Source organism: Camarhynchus parvulus, chromosome 2, assembly GCF_901933205.1.
Source record: "Camarhynchus parvulus chromosome 2, STF_HiC, whole genome shotgun sequence".
NCBI lineage: Eukaryota > Metazoa > Chordata > Aves > Passeriformes > Thraupidae > Camarhynchus > Camarhynchus parvulus.
Genome location: NC_044572.1, coordinates 46,064,020 through 46,086,309, shown reverse-complemented (window position 1 = coordinate 46,086,309; position 22,290 = coordinate 46,064,020). Strand labels below are relative to the sequence as shown.

The 22,290-nt window shown below is 40.8% G+C and overlaps 2 protein-coding genes across 3 annotated transcripts in view; one reads left to right on the top strand and one right to left on the bottom strand.

Annotated features, from left to right (window-relative positions):
- Positions 1–375: 375 nt before the first annotated feature.
- Positions 376–14,107, top strand: KBTBD2 (kelch repeat and BTB domain containing 2). 2 transcript variants are annotated; one of them, XM_030968391.1, is made up of 4 exons: positions 376–417; positions 7,470–7,997; positions 10,784–10,949; positions 11,382–14,107. In XM_030968391.1, the coding sequence occupies exons 2-4, from the start codon at positions 7,828–7,830 to the stop codon at positions 12,915–12,917; spliced, it is 1,872 nt and encodes a 623-aa protein (XP_030824251.1). In that variant the 5' UTR covers positions 376–417; positions 7,470–7,827; the 3' UTR covers positions 12,918–14,107. The 2 variants fall into 2 exon arrangements, with proteins under 2 accessions (XP_030824251.1, XP_030824242.1); XM_030968382.1 differs by lacking the exon at positions 376–417 and adding an exon at positions 463–627.
- Positions 13,882–22,290, bottom strand: part of AVL9 (AVL9 cell migration associated) — a 45,275-nt gene continuing 36,866 nt past the window's right edge. The window contains exon 16 of the mRNA XM_030968367.1: positions 13,882–22,168. Within this exon, the coding sequence (XP_030824227.1) occupies positions 22,074–22,168 (95 nt within the window). The 3' untranslated portion in view covers positions 13,882–22,073. The remainder of the gene's footprint in view (positions 22,169–22,290) is intronic.

Below are 22,290 nucleotides of genomic sequence, written 5' to 3'. Positions count from 1 at the left end.
AGGTTGGACATCAGGGGGAATTTCTTCCCAGACGGAGTGATTAGACATTGGAATGGGCCGCCCGGGGAGGTGGTGGAGTCACCGTCCCGTCCCGGGAGGTGTGTAAGGGAAGACTGGATGTGTCGCTCAGTGCCAGGCTGGGTTGGCAGTGCGGTGTGCGGTCGCAGCCGGTGATCCCGGAGGCCTTTCCCGAGCCGCAGGATTCGGTGGCTCAGGGGCCGCTCCCCCCGGCAGAGGGCGCGGGGGCCCCGCTCCACCCGCGGGAGGCGCCGCTGCGGGGCCGCGCGGGCAGGGGGCGCTCGCGGCCGGGAGCAGGGACAGGAAACCGGGGGCGGGCCCGGCCGCCCCCCGCGCCGCCGCGCCTCGCGCCCCGCATGCGCAGACGGGGCGGGCGCGGCGCTCCGTAACGGCGGGCGGGTGAGGAGGAGGAGGGGGAGGAAGAGGTGGCGGGGGGGGGGGAGGTGGCGGCAACAGCAGCAGCAGCGCCTGCGCGCTCAGGGGCCGCCGCCGCCTCCGCAGCCTGGGAGAGAGACCGGATCCGCCGCCGCATCCTCTTCCTCCCCCACCGCTTCCCCGCGGCCGCCCGTGGTCGGGACGGCCAGGCACGAGAGGAAGCGGCGGTCGGAGGTTTGTCCGGAGCGGAGGGGGGGGGGGGCAAGGATGGCGCTGGTGGCGGCGCTCCCGCGCTCGCGTCCCGCCGCGCCGCGGCCGCCGGGCCCTTTCCCGTCCCCGCGGGGGAAGCGGCCGCCCCGAGGAGGCCTCGGTCCCGGGGGCGCCCGCGGGGCTCTGCGGCAGCCGCTCTCCCCGCCCGGGCGGGCGCGACTCCCGCCCGCCTCCTCCCACCGCGGCCGCTCCCGCCCGGCGGCCGCGGCTCCGGGCCCGCCGGGCACCGCCGGAGGTGGCAGCGGGGCCGTCTCCGCGCCCTCGGGCAGGGCCGGCTCCCCGGAGACCCGAGAGGAGGAGAGGCCGTCGGGATCGTTCCTAAGCCGGGAGTGCGGCGGTGCTGGAGGAGCGGGAAGGTGCCCGGTTCCTTCTGGGGGAAGCAGGAAAGGGATGAGGGCTGTGGAGGGACGGGACGGCGCACCTGGGCATCGGGGAGAGGGAAGAAATGTGTTCCCTCGCCTCTAATCCAGCATCGCCGCGTCCCGCAGGCAGGAGGGGGCTGTGATGGGGGGTCGGGATGTGCGGGGCTCCCCTTGCGCTGCGCAGGTGGGGATGCCTCAAACCTGGGTGTTTGTGTTGGCAGCGCTCGCAGGGACACGCACTGTGAAGTCTTGGAGAACAGCAGTGTAGTGGCATTGCCGTTCCTTGTAGCTGCCCCTGCGTTCCCTACTGATCCATCTAGTTGGGCATATGTACGCCATGGGTACCTGCAGTGACCAGGGCGGGCTGCCGTGCTCGGATGTAGCTTTAAAGAGTCACATAATTCTTAGGAAGCTTTTCCGGACTAAATAAACGCATAGTATCGCTTTGACGTTAGTCACATTTTCCCGGCGTTTGCCATTATTTCTGCTATGAAACGGGATATATACCTGCTGCTTTTGAAATAACTTTAATTATGATTTAGAAATGGATTTGTGCTGTACTTAGCATGTGCATTTTTAGAGGTTTTATTGCAAAACCCCAGCTTGGCTTTTCTACATCTGGTATATCTACTTTGTGATCATGATGGGCCTGAAAGGCTGTGTGCTATTGTGAGCTCACCTAGGGCTGTAGATACATGAATTTTGTTCAGATGATGTATTCAGAGATTATTAAAATGCACACTGAGTATAGTTCTGTTTCTCAGAAATCTATCTGGAGGAATAGGTAATTCTTAGTATTTAGTATTTAATTTAATTACATTAAATAGTAAATGTATACATCAAGTAGTCTCACAGTTTGAGTTAGGTGTCACACCTTTTTCCAAATTGTTTTTGTGTGTCAAGTAGAGGGGGCCCTTTGTACTCAAAGATGTTTAAGCAGCATCTTTCAGGAACTGTCCAAAGAGGAAGAAAAGATGTTGCTTATTTAATATTTTTGACTCCATTTTAGACAGATGGTTGTTGTTGTTGTTTTCTTTGCTGAAGCAGGCTTTTTTTTTTGGTCATGTGATTGTGAAACAGACCAGAATTGGTGCAAACCCTAAAATTTCTCTCTCTTAGTTTACTGACTGTTGTGCTTTGAGAATAAATTTTATATGGATGAGTATGATATCCATTATAATACTTAACCTTTCAGGAACTAACTTACAATTAATTAAGCTACATTAATGACTAATAAATTTCTTAGTGTAGAAATGCTTGAATTTATAGTTAAGTGTCATATAGTGAATATTTAAGAAAATTACATGTACTTTTAAACTGGAATTTAAATTGTTACATAAAACAGACTAGCTTAATTAATGTACTATAGTTCAGAGAAAAAAAAATTGTTTATATAGGATACGTGGCTGGATCTTACTGGAGATATCCATGGCCCACTTTTCTTCAAAGGTTAATTTTCCAAAACAGGTCAAGTCTTCCACAGAACAGGAACACCCTTGGGGATGGAAACTACCTATGCTCAGCGTAGAAGTCCAGTTGCCAATTTAAGCTGTTGGTTTATCGTGTCATAAATGCTAATTTTCTTTCTGAGCAGGTATTTCCTTTAGTGTATAACTTCCTTTAGGAGCAGAAAAACAGGAGTGCATTGTGACCAAGCATGTTGTTGACATGGGGTCTGACATTTCTAGTCTCTGGTTTCTGTGCAGCTTCAGAAAACTCACCTCCCAAGCATAACATGTATGGAAAATCATAGTAGTTTCCAAGTGAATAGTCATTTTCAAGATAACATTGTAGGATTAAACCTTTCCTTGTTTTTAGTGAAATTTCACATTGTTGCCTTATTAGAATCTCCTTGGTGTCCTCAGTTTTCTGGACTACTCTGCTATCAAAGACACCTTTGATGGCTTTAGAAGAGAGGAAAACTTCCAAGTCTGGAACTGCTTCGTCAATTACCTATTTCTTTCTCAGCGCCAAGGATGCAAATTTGATACATTACTCAAGAATCCAGAGCTTCCAACTCCTTTTTTCTTCTTTCTTTCCTATCTTTGAGATCTATTGGCTAGGTGGGTTGATTTACATAATTGATTCTAATCAGTTTTAGTACTCACATTCCCCCTTGCTATTAGCTGGTATGTTAAGTTTGAAACTGGCTGGTTTGTAACTCAGAATATCCCTCATAGTAACCAAGTGTTGAAGTGCCTGGGCTGGGCACTGTGTTGCTAGCTGGGAGGATTGCTATCTCCACACACCAAGGCTTGTGTAGTTTGGCTTAGGGTTGTTCAGGTCCAAATTCTGACCTTTTATTATGTTAAAAATAGTGAATGACTCACTTCTTTAGATGTGTTTTTACTTGTGATTTGTATGAAGCTGCCCTTGGATGGAAATAGGATTTTGATTGAAAGTGCACAAAAGTAGTATTTAAAGTTTGTTTTTTGTTTGTTTGGGTTTTGGTTTTGTTTTTTTTTTAATTAGTTGAAACTAGATTAAATAAGTTGAATGTCCGGGGAGATAAGTTTGGGTTGTTGTTTGGGTTTTTTAAAAAATTTTCTTCCAGACATATGGAAAATGAAGTGTGTTTTTTAAAGTGTGAATTGGAGTTAGTGAAGTTAGAATTCAAGAGGTATTTGATGGCTGAAGATGCAGATGGGAACCTCTGACACTTTCATAAATCTTTTACATGTTTCCCACCATTTTATGGAAAGTTAGGCATCTAATCTGGCAGACTAATTAATGGGATTTCAGAAGGAATCAGAAAACACCCCAAACAAAAGATGCCTATATATCTTTTTCCCTGCTTCCAATTTGAGTAGAAAATAAATTCATTTTTTAATAAGTCCAGTTGAAGAATATTATGTCTGTGTATCTTATATGTTTCCCTACCAAACTGGAAATAGTCAATATACCTGTTCCCTGTTATACACTGAAGTATAGTGCCACTGCCATGTATGTAGTGCAGCATGTATCTCTATCAATCTTTGCCTGACCTCAGAAAATAAACAGATTCAAGGAAGGCAATTAATAGCCTATCCCATAACTCATTAACATTTGATGACTAATTTTCTGAATGGTCTCATTCAGATTTGAAGTACACGAACAAGTGTTAACAAGCCACCTCATTAAAATTACTTTAGCAAAAAGGAATAATTACTTAAAAACAAACCCTCTTATCAAGGTGTTACTTAATGTTGCTCTCCAGCTTGATAGGGAGATACTTTATATCACCTGGTGATTACATGGTTTCATTTGCAATGGTGCACCCTGTGGCCTTCCAGCAGCTACCTGCCAGTCCTGTTTTGGATAGATGGCTTCCAAGAAACAACCCAGAACAAAATGGTCACACCAGTGACATCGTTGAAGGGGAAAGTCTCATTCCTAGAACTTGTATTCAGGGATTATTTTTATTCTATCAGAATTTCAGTTCAGGATATAAAGCTGACTTTAGCCATAGATCTTTTATCCAGAAATGAGAAATGTCCACTGCTGCATAGTTATTGGGACTCAGCAGACAGTAGTGCATCTGTAGACATTTCCTCAAGTACACAGTTTTTCATTTACCTCAGATCCAATGACTGTGTGCCAATCAGGCACAGAGCAATGAGAGAGATGTTGGGTTGGGACGGGCTAAGGCTCTTGCTTTCCTCCTTCAGAAGTACATGGCTTTGGACAAGCTGGCTTTTTATTTCAATGTCTCAGTTTTTCAGCCTCAAAGTGAGGAGAGTATCTCCTTTAAAATAGTCTTCAACTCTCCAAAGAGGTGTGAGAGAGGTAGGTAATCTTGGATGATTTTCCAGGCATTAAATGATGTTACTACCACTAATCCTAATGTTTTGAACAGATTCAATTCTCTTGGGCAAATGACAATGTAAATTATGGCAGTTTTGGACCAGTAATTCAGAGATCCTTGATGTATTTATTTCCATTACAAGGGAATGGGATGTGAGTCCTGACTTTGTGACAAATACAAAACTTTGTTCTTTAGCAAATGGTTATTGTTGGCAGCAAAACACAGTGTGGATGTGGAAAATGGAATCGTGTACGTAGCATGTTCCTACCATGTGCACTTCCCTGGAGTACACGACAGATGGTTTTCTGTAAACCAAAGGCTCCAGCTTTGTAAATGTATGGTTCAAAGGTGATCCACATCACATAAATGTTCTGCAACAGAATTCCTGTCATCTCCTCAATCTTTTCTGCTACTGAGGGTCGTACTCAAATGTTCCAGTTATTTATAGTAATTAATTTCACAGTTTCAGCTTGTCTTCTGCTGAACAGGTCTGCTTTTTCAGTTATTGACTGTCAGCAGCTTTCTGCCAAAAATGTCTTTAATCTTACTAGCAGGTGTATATCAATTTCTCCATGGCATCTTTGACTTGTTCTGGTACCTAATGAATGAACCAGTGCATATCAGTTTTCTTTTTTCCTGTTTCTGAAAAAATATTTCTATTCTTTATAGTTACATCAGAAAAGGAAGTTATGGTATCAATGAGTTCTTTTGCTAAAGCTTGTATTACTGATGCTCTGCCCAAACAGAGCTTAATCCACCAGCTTGTATTGTTCTTGAAACTTTACTCCTAAGCCAGGACAAACAATGCTGTAGAGAGACTCGGGATACCAGCAGAGCCACAAGCTATTTATTGCTGTGGGCCTAACACACGTAGGGAGTCTGTGTGTCTGTAGCTGTTTAAAGTTCAGTGCAAAGTCTGTCAGTGGATTGGGTTGCATGGTGAGCTGTTCCCAGAGTAGCAGGAGGGTGGGCAGTAGTGCAGAGATGAGATGCACGCTGTCTTGGTGGAAAGGAGCTGTGACCTGAGGCAGAAGGTCATGCTTTAGATGGAGCAGTATCTCTATATCCTCAATGTATTTATGGTTTAGTGACTTCAGAGGTTACGTGAAAGGTGAAGGTCTCCAGTCAAGACTCGTGCTAGTATCTCTTATTGTAGCACACAGTAGTATCTACTCCTCCCCCCAAGTATCAAAGCCTTTTCTGTTTTCCTCAATTAACTGCCTTCACCTCGACAGTGAGCATTGGGTTTGACTAGTTGGGCTGTTTTGCAGTTAAACAACCAGGGAACACTAAGAGTTTGTTTGTGTATATTTATGACTGAAAAAGAAAAAGATCGGGCACACTAAATTAGTAGTAATTAAAGTGGCATTAATGAAGCATATCTGTTGCAAGTGAGTGAATGTTGAAAGACAGCTGTTTCTGAATTGTATTACAGGCAGGGCTGTGTTGAAATAGTAGATCTTTGGTGTGGCTTGCAGGTATTTCAACTGTCTTGGTCTTACACTAAATCTTATGTTTTTGTGTGGAATTTAAGGAATGTCATTTCACCCAAGTTGTTTCTGAATTCTCTGTTCATCATGAACTGTAGCGATAGTGATATCTTAGACACAAGACAAACATGTCCTGGCTATTCCTCAGTTTTGGAATGCAGAAGAACAGTGCAAGATTAAATAAATCTGGAAGCATTTGATAGCTGTGGTACTCTGGTGCCCATTATGATGGTAATTTTACTGTCACAACTATCCCATTCTTAATTAGGTTTTTGTGTTCAAGTGGAAGATGAAATAAAACCTGACCCTATTTTTAAGAGGAGAAATGTCCAAACAAAATAATAGACCTTGGCAGCCACTGTAGGTGTTTTGAGCCTTGCTATTCCAGCATCCCTTTGCTCCTGTTATTTCCTTGGGTTTTTTTCCTCCTGTCTGCAGCAGTGAAGCTTACCTGGCTGTATGGAAATTACTCAGAAGCAAAAACAAGGGAATGTGAAAAATTAATAGGTGAAGCCCTTCTGCATGCAGTAGATAAATTTAATATGCATTGGAAATATAGACTTTTAGGGTTTTTGTTTTGTTTGTTTTGGGGATTTTTTTAATCCTTAGTGCTAGTTCTGCTTCATCTCTACTAGAATGCCAAAGGTGAAATAAACAGGCTGATAATGATGTTGAGAGTTTAGCTGGAAAGTGATGGAATGTTAAAATTACTGCATTTATCTTTTTAGTGGCCTGGTATTGATAAGCTTTCAGTAGACAAAAACAAAGAAGCAGAAAAACCTGCTGTTTAATGTAGAAATGGGGGGAAAAGTGGCTATCTTATCAATGGTTGAATGAAATTCACAGGTGTGCTCAGTGGGAAATCTGGGTAATTCTTTGAAGAGGAATGAAGTCTTACTGAAACTTGTTTTAACTCTCCAGCTTTAGGAGCTGTGTTGACAAAATAAAGAATTGTAGTTTGTGAGTCTAGGTCATATGAGAATTAATGTACAAACTCTTCTGCTTTTCATTTTTCTTACATATCTTTGTTTTTTTCTTAGAAGGGTTTTATTGCAAGTAATGAAGTACTAATTTAGAAATGTTTATTAGACAATTACTTCTAAGAGGTAACTATGAAAGGTTTTCCAAAATGTGCTAATGTGTAAATTAATTTTATTTTCCTGCTTTCAGTCAGTCAAGTGCAGCCACTGATCACGAGATGTTACCACAAAATCTACCTCAGACTTCACTTTTGTTCATTCAGTTGCTGCGCCATAGATCTCAACGGGAGCTCTGCAGACACTCTTGAAAGTCTCTGAACAGATTGGGACATCAAGTCACAGCATGATGACCTAATAGGAGGTCAAAGTCTGAAACATTGATTCAGCAGTTCAAGATAACACTGCGCTTATATCAGTATCACTTCTGAAGGCTACAGACCTCCTGCCATTTCTTTCCTGGCTACTTCAGAAACACTCAGCTGACCTTTCTTGGGTGAAGAGATCTTGACTTTTCTCTCTGGTCCTGGAAATATTAATGGAATACAGTCATGTCTACCCAGGACGAGAGGCAGATAAATACAGAGTATGCTGTATCCTTGCTGGAGCAGTTGAAATTCTTTTATGAACAGCAGTTGCTAACTGACATAGTGTTGATTGTTGAGGGCACTGAATTTCCCTGCCATAAGATGGTTCTTGCAACGTGCAGCTCATATTTCAGGTGAGTATTCAAATGCTATAAAATCTGTGGTACCTGATTTTAAGTGTAATAGTAATTGATTGACAATGTTTTGCAGAGACTTAAAGATCAGTAACTTAAGTACAAAACCTAAATATCCTTACTTTCCAACACAGAGTAAAATAAAATTTCTGGCTTCCTGGGACTAATTCTAGATATTTGTTGTAGTTCCTACAATGAGTGTGGGGGGGAAAAATCACACTTGTGATGGCTCATTTTCTTTAGGGAGTTAAATGAGTCTGAAAAATTAGTAAATTTCTTATTCTTCACACCGAATCTTTAAAATACTTAATCTGTTTTTATTTCCCAAGGTGGGATAATAAGGAATTACTGAGACTTGGCTGCAGGAATTCCATTGTCATGTTTAACTGCAGTTTCTTAGTAGAAGCATCTGCTAAAAGTAGGGATTGCTGTGCAAGTTCATGGCTTTCTTCTCTGAATCATCTGGTTTTCCCTGCTCAGCAAAGCTGGAAACTCTTCCCTTGCTTGAGTGTTGTGGCAATGCAAGTGAAGTTTTTCTGTGTGTGGTTTGGGTTTTTTTTTTTTTTTTTTTTTTTTTTTTTTTTTTGTTTCATGGTCCCCCCAAGATGCTGTTGAAATTTTTAGTTCAGTAGCTCTTGTTTTCCGTGTGTCCTGGTTTTGGTCTTTTAAAACATTTTTATTAATAAGATATGTTAAGTGCTACCACTTTTTGTAAATGCCTTCATACTAAGACCTGGATGATGAGGCACCATGAGTTTTCTGCTATGATTAATCATTTTTGTTGGCAGCATAATATAATTAATCTGCCTGTCTGGAAGGAATTTTGAAGCTTGAAACTAGTCTGAGTGACATCCATGCATGTTCTACCTTCCTAATGCATTGTGGAGGGATTATAACTTTTCTTTCCTGTTCAATCACTGGAAAGTTTACAAATTTGCTTGAGCCGGTGCTCACTATACAGAACACATCAGAGATGTTTTCTGTACTTTGTCTCCATTCTTATAGAAAACTGTGGAAGGATTAATTTATTACTTTTACAGAAAATTTTTGTCCCTGCAGGCTTTTCTGTTTATTTTTTCATCTCAGATGAATCTGGTCCAACTTTTAGCAACAAGTATTGTGTGATCACTAGATAATAATTATTACCATTGGCCCTGTGCAGATGACATAGTTCCAACAATTTGTAAAATAACAGCCACTGAAAATGTAGCCAGATTTAATGTGGGTGGTTAATCATAAGGTTGGAAAGCTGTCATGAGTCCACCCAGTGTGCTGCATCAGAATGTGCAGTCAAATCTCTTATTCATATGTGTTTGTTTATTATTTATGGAATGAGGTTTTGGCACTGGTTAAAAGAAGTATCAAACTTGTGGTTTTGTCACGTTCTGTTTTTCTTCTCTACTTTGGTTTACAAAAAGATGTTCAGCTTCCTAAATTTAGCTTTATTATGAAAAATTGATAGCCCTGAAGGAGGGGGTAGAAAAGCGAAGCATCTTTCTGTGTGATCCAGCCATTGTGTGTGATTGCAGCCAGCTTACCTTCCATCTTTGTGTCTGAATGATGTGCAGCCCTGCTCCAGCACAGGCTGCTCAGCTGTGTGTGAGCAAGAGCCAGAGCCTCCAAGAGCTCCCTCTTCCTTTCTGAGGAGTCTCTGTACCCTCTTGTACTTTCTTGTTTAAATAGCTGCACAGCAAGTTGATACTCAGTGATCCCTCCTAAAATGCAAGTTGCCCTGAATTAAGGAGCTTAGAAGAAGACAGAGAAATGGGGATGGGATACTGTCTTTGTATCAGATGCTTGCTGGAATGGCTTTGCTTAGGGAGTTCATCTCCATGTCCCTTTCATCTCTGCAGCAAGAAGCAGGACTAAAAGGTGCACTCACTGTCCCTTCTAACTTCTCTCATGCCTGGTTTCCTAAAAAGAAAAGCCCAAATAAATATAAAGAGCCTTGAACTGAATTTTTAGCACAACCATAAAGACCAAACCTGAATCAATATAAAGCTCTTGAAACCAATGTCCCCTGTTTTAAGAAAACTGACAAGTACATGGCTTACAGTACCAGATTGCAGTTAGTTCTTAACTGTGTTACAATGAAAATACCAGGATGGGCAAGAGGTGTGTGAAGCATTAAGGAAACAATAATAATGTTTTAAATTGCCTTTCTAGTCTTCTTCAGGAAGATGTAATGGAAATACTCGCTCTTTTTTTCCCAGATTAGATCTGATAGGTTTTTCTGTTATTGATTTTTGCCTGCAAATTTGAAGTTTACTGCATGTTGTGATGAATGGTATATAAGAAATAATTCATAAAGTGCTAGTCCTTGCTCCATTTCTTCTTCTCCCAGAGGAGCATCCTTTTTGATATGACTTAGCTCAGTCCATTACATAAATCTGCTTCTTTTGGTTTAGAATCTAAAATCTAGTTGTGTATGTTTCAAACAGTGTTTTCTGGAGGATGTTTCTTCCCTCTTATCACCTGTCATAGAAAATATTTAAATTGTGTCATTAAAACTCCAAAATCATTAGTGCTATCTGCTGATTAACACAGAAGGGTTTGCATGAATATAAAGTATTTCTGCAGAAGACACTGATGTTACTCTTTTGATGTTCTATCCAAATGTTATATTGTAAATAGTAGATGTCAGCCCAAGGTAAATCCAAAACACCTGTGAACAGGCCTGCAAAAGGACTGTTCACCTTTAGGAGTGTAATCACCAAAGGCTTACAGGTGACTGTTTAAGATTACTCACTGCTGATCCTTGTCTTAATATGTGTGTTTCTCCTCAGAGCCATGTTCATGAGCGGGCTGAGTGAGAGCAAACAGACACACGTACACCTGAGGAATGTGGATGCAGCCACTCTGCAGATCATCATCACTTACGCATACACGGGTAACCTGGCAATAAGCGACAGCACAGTAGAGCAGCTCTATGAAACTGCCTGCTTCTTACAGGTAGGAATGTTTACAGGAGGAAATAACAGCTCCTAATCTCTGAACCACTTTATTCTTTATCTTGTTAAAAGATCTTTCCTATTTAGTAATTTCAAAACACTTTTGCTCCATTCACTCTGTATAGAGAGCAGTTGCTTGCCAAATTTGCTTCATGTAGCCATCCCTCCTTGCATGACAGTCCCTTTGGAAGGCTGGAAGTAAACCAGCTTACTTCTAACATTTAGAAAATTAGTTTTGCCAGCAGACATAATCACGTTGTGTACTCAGTCTGTATGAAGCAGCTGAGTGAGTCACTGCTGTATTTTTATGTATGTATAGTATTCCATGCCTGAACTGTGTTGTTCAACACCAGACACAGGTACTTTATCTGCTGCTGCTACATGAAAGCATAGACTATATGTGTAATACTTTGTGTCTTTCTTTGCATTACAGGTAGATGATGTGTTACAACGATGTAGAGAATACTTAATCAAAAAAATTAATGCGGAAAATTGTGTGCGTCTATTAAGCTTTGCTGATCTCTTCAGCTGTGAGGAGTTAAAACAGAGTGCTAAAAGAATGGTGGAGCACAAGTTCACAGCTGTGTACCACCAGGAGGCCTTCATGCAACTGTCACATGATCTACTGATAGATATTTTAAGCAGTGACAATTTAAATGTGGAAAAGGAGGAGACAGTGCGTGAGGCTGCTATGTTATGGCTGGAGTACAACACGGAATCCCGCTCGCAGTATTTGTCCTCTGTTCTTAGCCAAATCCGGATCGATGCACTTTCAGAAGTAACACAGAGAGCCTGGTTTCAAGGCTTGCCACCTAATGATAAATCAGTGGTGGTGCAAGGACTGTACAAATCGATGCCCAAATTTTTCAAGCCCAGACTTGGCATGACAAAAGAGGAGATGATGATATTCATCGAAGCTGCTGCTGAAAACCCTGGTAGTCTTTACTCTTCTGTCTGTTACAGCCCACAGGCAGAAAAGGTTTACAAACTCTGCAACCCTCCCGCCGACTTGCATAAGGTTGGGACGCTGGTAACTCCCGATAATGACATCTATATAGCAGGTGGGCAAGTTCCTCTGAAGAACACAAAAACCAATCACAGTAAAAGCAGCAAACTCCAGGCTGCCTTCAGGACTGTGAATTGCTTTTACTGGTTCGATGCGCAGCAGAACACTTGGTTCCCCAAGACGCCAATGCTCTTTGTGCGCATCAAGCCGTCCCTGGTGTGCTGTGAAGGATACATCTATGCCATCGGGGGCGACAGCGTCGGCGGGGAGCTCAACAGGAGGACTGTGGAGAGGTACGACACCGAGAAGGACGAGTGGACCATGGTGAGCCCCCTGCCCTGCGCGTGGCAGTGGAGCACGGCTGTGGCGGTGCACAACTGCATCTACGTCATGGCGCACAACTTGATGTACTGCTACTTCCCCCGCTCGGACGCCTGGGTGGAGATGGCCATGCGGCAGACGAGCAGATGTTTCGCCTCAGCTGCTGCTTTTGGTGATAAGATATTCTATATCGGAGGACTGCATATTGCCAGCAATTCTGGGATAAGGCTGCCCAGCAGTACTGTGGATGGGTCTTCTGTAACAGTGGAGATCTACGACGTGAATAAAAACGAATGGAGGATGGCAGCCAACATCCCTGCCAAGCGCTATTCCGACCCGTGCGTCAGGGCCGTTGTCATCTCCAATTCCTTATGTGTCTTTATACGGGAGACCCACATGAACGAGAGAGCCAAGTATGCCACCTACCAGTATGACCTGGAACTTGACCGCTGGTTCCTGAGGCAGCACATATCGGAGCGCGTGCTGTGGGACCTGGGCAAAGACTTCCGGTGCACTGTAGGAAAGCTGTATCCATCTTGCCTTGAAGAGTCCCCGTGGAAACCTCCGACGTATCTCTTCTCGCCAGACGGAGCTGATGAATTCGAGCTGGATGGGGAGATGGTTACTTTACCACCTGTATAGCTCCCAAATTAGACTGCACAACTGAGTCTGTGCTCAGTTATAAAATAATAAAAGAAATAAATGGCTGTGAAAGAACAGGTCTGGGGACAGAAATCTCAGAGCTGTCTTTCATGAGTTGTATTTTTATGCCCTACCTAACACTTGCCGCCATTCAGTATGAATTAGTGAAAAGAGCAGATATGCTTCCATAATCTCAAATACTATTATCAGATAATTGAGAAAAATATATGTATATCATGAGCTTGAGCATCTGACTTGTCTAAAGAATTAATTCTAGTTCTATAAAGTCTCCATTCAGGAAAATTAGCTTAAGAAAAAAAGTAGTTATTGTTTCTAGGATGATGTCACAACTCTTTTGAAAGTATCTTCCAGTTACATTTTAACTACTTCTGGATATTCTACTTAAGTGCTAGTTATATAATTGCCAGTGTGGCCTAATTAAAGGACTGTGCCGCACTTACTAAATACTAATATCTATGTTGGTATAGTAATGCCATTAAAAGAAAAAGAAACAAATCCCATGGATCTACACCTGTGGTAGGAAGGGTAGATCTTCCATTGTATGGTAACATGCTGGGCAAAATGACTGCAGGTTCAGTCAAGCTGTATGATGAGGTGCATGTATTCTATTTTCACTAACTTATACCTGTCTATTTAGAATACAGGTCTTCCAAGCAGCTGGTAGATTACCAGGTGTGGACTTAAGTTGCTGGGCTTGCAATAGGAATTGCCAGCCCTCATAGTGCGGGTCTATGTGGGGCTTTAATCAGTAAATGCCCCCACATTCTGTATTACAGTAACATTGGCTCATGTATATTACTTCCTGCTGCTGATGTATTTTTCCATTGTAAAACGAAGTTTTAGTGTGGATTAACCAGGTCTTTATTTTCTGTTAATTTAATAACAAGCATTACTGTAGTGTGATTGTGTATAGATATCCCTTAGCTGTCAGGTTTTTTACTTTGGGGGGAAAAGCAAACTTCAGGAATATCCTGTGCTGTGTGTGCAGGAGAGCAGATGCCTAGTGCTGCTCTGGCATTAATCCCAGGAACCACTAGCAGTAGCGGGGTGCCGCCAACCTAACATGAACACAGGTGCTTCATGACAAACCTTACTAGCATGTTCAGCTGCATCATGTTCTGGCACTGTATTTTGAATGACATTAATTTATTAAAAAAGACTGAATCCAATTGCCTGTGTGTGCTTTTTGGCTGAAATAAATAGAGCTGTGCCACCCTCCCACCACATGCACACTTGTAGCAAGTAGCTTATTGAAGGCAGCTAGAAATAGTTAAGCTGCAAAAAGCCTGGAGATGAGTATGTTAAGTTGATTCTGCTCACTACTACTCAGCAGAAGCTGGAAATTAGGTATTGAAGTCAAACTGAGGATTACATATGACTAGAATCCCCTGCTATCATTTTTGTAAATCAGCACTTCTCTGGTCATGGTACAAATTCTGCCCTACTGAAAGTGAAGAACAGCAGGCATTAAGGAGGAACATTTTCTGTAAGTTCAGAACATGGCAGACCCATTTTCAGTCTTAAGTAATCAAGAGCAAATTTATTTACTCCATTGTCCAGACTGTCACTGGCTTTTCCTTAATTGTTTCTTATTGCAGTAGATACAACTGCAGCCTTCAATAAAGACAACACCTATGTATTGTTTGGGCTAGGTCTCAAGGGGGCTTACAAAGTTTTGTCTTGTACAATTATTAAAGGTTTTGACTAGAAAAGGGGCTTTAGATAAGAAAGCTGCCTTATATAAAACTCTTCCAGATGCTTTGGCATTTTGTGCCATGTGAGGATTTATGAGACTCAGAGTAACAATGGCAAGCTACCAATTTTTATTTTTTTTATGAAGGTGACATAACATGTTTGCATTTACCATTACATAAACTTTTTTTTAACACCTACATATTTCAGATAAGAGGTGTGAGGTGACTCAGGAGCTCCTGCTGATAGGTCTGTTTATATTGCTTTCATGTTGCAAGCCTGTGCAAGGGAGCGTACATAAAAAGAAGGACAGATACTCCTTTATATTGCAGTTTGGAGAATCACATACCTCAGGCAAAAACATGAGCTGTATCCAAGTAACTGCAGCCTGCATGGGCTGCTCACTTCTGTGGCTCCTTCTCACTTCATCCTACTGTTATCAGGCTGCATTAGGCTTTAGGACAAGGCTTTGTTTTTTTAACTGCAGATGATCTATAGCTAGTGAAGGGGCAAAGTGGGCTCATTCTGTTACTGAGAACACTCATCTTGAGTTTAAAACATTATGTGTAGTTTCTTACTGGAGGAAAACAAACAAAAAAAACTAGTGTACTTGAATACAAAATAAGAAATACTAAATAGGAAATACTAAATTGCCATGGCTGTAAGTCACAACTGCCTCAAAGAACCTGGAAGAACTTGGTTTTATCCATTTAGGAACATCTTTTGAAATGCAGACAGTCTGCATGGCTTCCTGCTTGTCTGCACCTTTTATATTTTTTTTCCTGTACATTACCTGTATGTTTTGTTTTTTATGTGGCCCAAGATTATACAGTACCTTATGTAAAATGTATTTGTTATTAATAATATGGCACCTAAAGACAAGACTAGTCAAGTGGTGAACAGTTCTCTAGTGACTGCTAAAGACATACTAGTAGTTCACTTACACAACTGCTTTCTGAGCCAGTATTCATCCCAAAGAAAAACAGCTGGCAAATGCTATTCTCCAGTCTAAATTCCTGCCCTGCATAATTGAAGAAGGAAACTGTGCAGCCAAAGCATTGTCATTTGTCTGGAAGTGGTCACTAGTGGTAGAATTAGAGAAAGACTTCTGCAGGAACAAAGACAACAGCTGAAAAAAAATGCAGTTCTCATGTCATAAATGGAGCAAATATGCTTAAAGCCTTGACAGATATCTAACTAGTGTCTTACTACAAAGCTTCAGCTTAATCTTAGCCTATTCAACATGTACTTGGCTTTGAAACACATTTACATACAAGTTTCAGTGAATCAACTCATGTCCTCAAGCTCTGCTACATTTGCAAAGAAGTTTACCTGTTTTCTGGTAAAGCTAATTTAAGTCAGTCCTACATAGTTTCAGTTTCCCTTACCTAAAGTAATAAAAGAAGTGATCTGGCCTCTGCTAATTTTTAATGCATTCAGTCATTTTTGCAGTTGTTTAAACACATACTAATTGCAAGTTTAATTTTAGTTGTAAAGGTTCAGTCAGATCTGGGACAGTGAATTGTACCAAGCTTTGCAGGGACCAGGCTCAGACAGATAGTTAAATCTGGGGGGGAAATAATTTGACAACATTTTAGAGATTATTTCAACATTTAAAGCACTACTGTTTTTCACAGTGTTTCTCATTTCACTTCTCAATGCCTCACTAAGATGCACAAGTACCTGCCACATTGCATACAGCTAAGGGACACCTGTGGACAGACCTGCAGACCACTGAACTTACTAGCCTGGAGAGTTTTTCCTCCTTTGTTTCCCATTTCCAGCTACCTTCCAGTTGTTTCCTGCTTTTTTGCTCTGAATTCCTACATGAAAGGAATTATAATTTAGGCAGACTCTGAACCAGGCTCACCCTTAAAACCAGTTTCTTTCCACTTCATGCTTAACATTAGCCACACAAAGTTCTGTTTAGTTCCACTTTCAGAAGTATTTAAAATACCTCCCTCCTACAACATTTCTCATGAGTACAGTTCAGCAAGGCAGAGTTCTTACAGAGCCTAAAAACCCAGAGGAAGAGTCTAAGGGAAAAAAACCATGAAACAATGTCCAAAATGTAAGAGCTGACAGCTCTTCAGCTCTTTGGCACATGGCAAAATCCATATACACACACATTTTTCACAGCAGCAAAGTCAGTAACCACAGGTCATATTAGGCAGTATATTAAGCTCAGTGTCATTTTTTGCCACTTTTTGGTATGCCTGGGCTTTTAAATTCTCCACTGTGTTTTTGTGTGCATTTCTTCAGACATGAGAGCTCAACTGAGTTCCCTTCTCCAGTATCTTTAATCTATTTCATATAGTATGCAAGTGATGCTATTTCCCATAGTTTTTAAGACAAGATGACAGCTGTACATCTGCCTTCCCTTCAAATAACTGTTCTTCCTCCAGTCTAAACATTCCTGCTTGATTATGCTCACCTGATCCAGAAAGCAGTGCCACAGTATTGGTGATTTGGATTCACACCAAAAAAAAGATTTTGTAGGCATTCTCTGCTACTATTAAGGCAAATAGTAATTGTGCTTTCATCAATATTAGTCAATAAATTCAGGGGTGGAAGGAAAAAAAACACATTACTTGATCAGTTGATTTTGAAGTATTATTACAAGAGGAGCAATGTATGATCCAACACTTGACTCAAGAGAGCTAGAGTTCCAAGTTCCATCCCAACTGAAACTCAGCCACCTGTGTACAGATGTTATGCACACATGATGTCATTTTGCAGGAATAAGGTAATCTGAGTAAGACTCACTATTTAACTGACACAAGTGATCCATTTCCCTATTTTTATGAAAAAATCCAAACACTGCTTCTGATGTTTGTTAAAGAATGGGGTCAAGACCAGAAACATCACAGAAGTAAAGCTCTGTACCTGCTTTTTTAAGTCAGTCCCTTCTCTAATATAGCATGAAAGACTCGAAACACCAGGAAGCAACTTTTCATACATCTTTAATCATAATACAATAATGTAGTGTTTCTCCCTTTAATGAATAATCTCCATGTTGCCCTTTTCAATGAAAACCAAATACCTGCAAGGAAGTGAAACTGCAGTGCATAAAAAGCATGATGTTAATTTCTCTTTCAGTGTCTTTGCCCAACTAGTTGCACACGGTCAGAAAAACCTTAACAAATTTTAGGGAATTGCAGCCATTCTCTAGACAGAACCTCTGTCTAACATCTAAACATTACCCAAGGCAGTCAGTTTCCTCCTTCTGGAAAACCCATTACCAAATCCTTCTCAGACAGATACAGTGACAGCTGCAGTAGAAGTTCTGAAGTTTTAAAACAGCTCCCTATGGCAGAGAACTGGATGTGCAGCAATTAATTTACACATCTTGATTTTGACCAGATGTCACAATCCACAGAAACTACAAGTTACTTTGAAGCTAAATCTACACCAAAATTTTAGTTGTACTTGAAATTCTTGATGATATAAGAGAGGTCTGCGACCTCCTGAGGACTTCAATCAATCCACAAGAAGCAGCACCCACAGGGAATAAAAAGTCACTCTAGAGGATCCTTTTGTCCTAAATTTTCAAAAAGCAGCATCCATAATCAGTTTAAATGGAAGACAAATTTCAAAAATACTGCCAGTGAATTACAAGCAGCTACAAATATCAAAACCAGATGCCTGCAAGTGTCTTCTGGTGGAATTAATTTATTAAAATAATACAGCTTTCTGAGCAGACGGAATTTAAACAGGCTGGATGTATTTTATTTTTCAAGCAGCACAGGAAAAATCAAATACATTACTTGTATGTTCAATTATCAAGCAGTAGTTCCTATGTTTAAAAACTGCATTCACACCTTCACTTTTACAATTAAATACTGCCACATTAGTTTCTCTGCTTAGTAATATTTTGTATGGAAATCAGAAGCTTGTTTAGGCAAAATATTATATTTAATTACAAAGGTGCTTAAAACAGAAGTACAAAGTCAAACAAGTGCAATGTACCTGAACACTGACCTAAAAATTCTAATTAAACTGTGACATTTGAGGAAACTGGTGTGAGGTGTGTAGAGGATTTAAGGTTATGACATGAAAATGACTGATGAAAGATGCTGAACACTTCAGTCAAATGAAATATAAGGTCAGCAACACTTAAGTCTTGTGGGGTTTGGGGGACTTACATCTCATTTCTATGCTCAACAGGCAGTTCCTCAAATGCTGGCACATACAAAAAGCTGAGGTTGATGCCTGTGATGAGAGAAAGTTGAGAGGTGTGCTATTGTGTTACTTGTAAGTCAGTGTGTGCTGCATGCTGACAGCCAGAAATACCTCTGCAACATCAAATCAGGACAGAGCTGTAACAATACCTTCCCAGCTGGCTGATCAGAGGCACTATCACCAAGTCACTCAGGACCCTTTGTTTCTTACAGTGCAGAAATAGATGTCAGGGCTTTTGAAATGGAAGTCAGCTGCCTAAATCTTTCTGAATAATTAATAATGCCTGTACTGGAAATATTAAAGCAGAGGAGAGGAAAATAAGTTGCATTTGCATTGGATTTAATTAAAGAGGTTACAAGCATTAAGTAAGAGAACTACATGAGCTTAGATGAACCTCAGTGGCTGCATGCCTTCCTACAGCCCAAAAGTAAGCTTAAGCAAATGTTGGAGAGCAAACGTAGATGTTAATGAAGACAACTAATTATGCAGATCACTTCATCTCCACCCACTCATTAAGTCTTAATCACTCTTTAAATCTGAGTTTAAATCTGAGTCCAACTTGCTAGCAGGGTGTCAGTTCTTAAAAAGACTGAAAAGCTTTTTATTCTGTCATTTGTAAGGAAAGGAAAATACTCTTAATCAAGTTGTATGGTTGGTTCCACAACACAGACAGCTGGGACAGTGAGAAAAAGGCTGCAGAGAAAGATCTGTCTGCTCTTCTTGCCCATGAGAAAAAAAGTGAAGTGTCACAACAGAATCACTGTACAAAGCAACAAGCAGCCAATGAGGGCACCTCCTTCTGTCTTTCCTCAGATTAATCCACCAGAAAACAAACAAACAAACAAACAAACAAAGGTCAGAATATCTTCTAATACTCTAATCTTCTCATACTCCTAGGCCAGTGAAGGAACCTGTGGGAATAAGGGGACTGCAGAGCTAATAAATTTGCCATATAAATTTGGAGCACTTGAGAACTCAACAGAGAAAACTCAGTTGAAGAGGTAACACAGACAAGGGTATTCAAAAGGGATCCTTGAAGGTCCTGCTTCTACAGCTTGTACATGTAAATACCAGCCACTTGCCTGGCTTCTAGAACTCACCATTGTGAGCTCCTAAGCCTAAATCTACCTAGGTATGCCTTAAGTTGCTGGAATTAGTTTTATAGGTGATTAAATCCTTTATGCACCTTTCTTCAGTCTTCATTAGAACATGGACTGTGACCACTTAAATCCCAGAGTGCAGATAATATGTTAGTCATTTCACAAAAGCAAGTGTTTATTTTCTTATCTGCATGCTGATTCAGAAAGCTCCAGACACACCATGAATAAACAGCTCTAGTCTTAATTCACTGCATATAAATAATATCTAGTCTTTTAAAAGATATAAATGTCTATTACAGAGTTGTAGACTAAAACAGAAAAGAGCATCAGAAGTTTGAGGAGAGATACAAAGACACACAGAGACCAGGAGCAATAGCTGCAGTTCGATAAATACATCTTTCTTGTGTGTCAGAAGCAATAAATTATCAGAGCTTTAGGGGCCTTTTTTGCCCTTCTCAAATCAAACTACTCAAACTGGCTGTTTGCCTTTAGGTCTTCCACAGTCATTTTATCTAGTCTGTCCTGGAAAAAAAAATTAAAGAAGTCTTTAAATCAGATCCCATCTTTTCAAATCACTGAAGCAAAATAACTGACAACCAAAAGTTGCTGGACAGTGACAATGTTATGCAAGTGTGGCTTTTCTATTAACTTTGCAAATGCACAGAAGGAATTAAAACATAATTTCCTAAAAACATTTGAGCCTTCTTGTTTATCTCTTGTGCAGCTGCTGCATTTTATTTGAGGAATAGGAAATATAACCATGACTACAAATCTTGGCCCCAGAAAAGAACATGGGAAAATGCTGACAGGTACTGATGAGGCAACAAACTAAGTCTTTTGGTACAGAAAAGTTGGAACACTGGATAATGTAATGTAGAAAATGTTAAGAGCAACACATGGGGATGTCAGAAGGCATCTAGAGGCACACACGTTGCAAGAAAAAAGGAAATAATCTCCCTTGGAATCAAGAAATGCAGGAAGTGCAATTCTCTTGCATACAGAAACCACCACATGCATGTTACACAGGAAATACAGCATTATGCCACATCTTTTCAAGAAAACTATTGTATTTCTTCACACAAGGATACTAACTGGGCTGTTCTAGTTACTCTCAATTCTAGTGTAACTTTCTTTATGAAAAAAGCAATTATCCAAACAACACATTCCCTGAGTCGACACAGAAAATCCACATTGCTGATTTTCATTTGGAAGAGTCCTCATTACTTTACTGGGGGAAAAAAACCAAAAACGCACAGAGTTTGCTACTGTGCTAGTTTTGGGTGGGTTTAGTAGTTCATATTCATATGTATGCAGCTACATTAATGTTGTAATTACATCCTAACTTACAAAACTGTCTATGATCCAATCCCAGTTTGGGAGAAATGCTTTGTAATTCTTTCCCTGAAGAGATCTCTCCAACTGGAATCCCATTCACATCCCAGGGGAAAAACTCAGCCAAAACATAGGCAAAGGTATGAAGGCCTACTGCATAACACGAAAAAAACCTACTGATTTTGCAACTGTCACACAGATTTGGAGACACAAAGAGAGCTAGAGATAAGATTCATTCAAACAACTCTACATGGATACAAGGGGGATAGAGGAAAAGAAAACTCTTGTCAGCCACAGTCTTACTCTGCACCTTGTTGATTTTAATTTGCAGCTAAAAGTGTCAAAGTTCCACCCTTTAAGGATTGCAGAGATTCTCTCAAATCCAACCTAAAAGACAAATTATTATTTATATTCTGCTTATTTCTAACAAGAATTCACAAACATTTGGCTATCTGGATTGAAAAATAGAACTACTTTACATAAATATCTTCAACATCCAAGAAAATGTACAAATCTAAAGTCAAACACATTTGGCTTGCAACAAGCCCTGTTTGCTAATGTCTTTATAAAGGCTCAGTTTTAAAGAGAAGTAGTCATTTTAAATATAACCAATACACTGCAAATGCCAGCCCATTGTATGGTGACACTCACCATTCTTCTGTACTTTTAGGGAAAGTGAATAATAACATTCCACATCTGCTTGCAAGCAACATACACCTTATTTTGGTCCTGGGTAGGTAATCTCCACTCCTACATTTTGGAGTGGTCTTTTTACAGCTCAGAAAAGATTGCACCTGAAATAGTCAGCAGCATTCTGCCAAACCAGCATTTAGTCCCCAAGGCTTTGGGTTGAGTGTGTGAAAGTGGAAAACCACGATGACATTGCTGATTTTGCACTCGTGAAGGCTCCTCCCACAGACTGACCTGCAATACAAAACAAAGATCAATAGCAAAGTGTTATCTTTACTGGGTTGCTACAACGAAATACTAAAAAAAAACAAGACATTATTCAATCAGTTGTCCAATTTGGGATGTGGCACAGAGTC

Coding starts and splice junctions, on each gene's coding strand:
- KBTBD2 (XM_030968391.1), top strand. CDS start 7,828: ATGTCTACCCAGGACGAGAGGCAGATAAATACAGAGTATGCTGTATCC. Junction 7,998..10,783: donor ACGTGCAGCTCATATTTCAG/GTGAGTATTCAA, acceptor GTTTCTCCTCAG/AGCCATGTTCATGAGCGGGC. Junction 10,950..11,381: donor AAACTGCCTGCTTCTTACAG/GTAGGAATGTTT, acceptor TTTGCATTACAG/GTAGATGATGTGTTACAACG.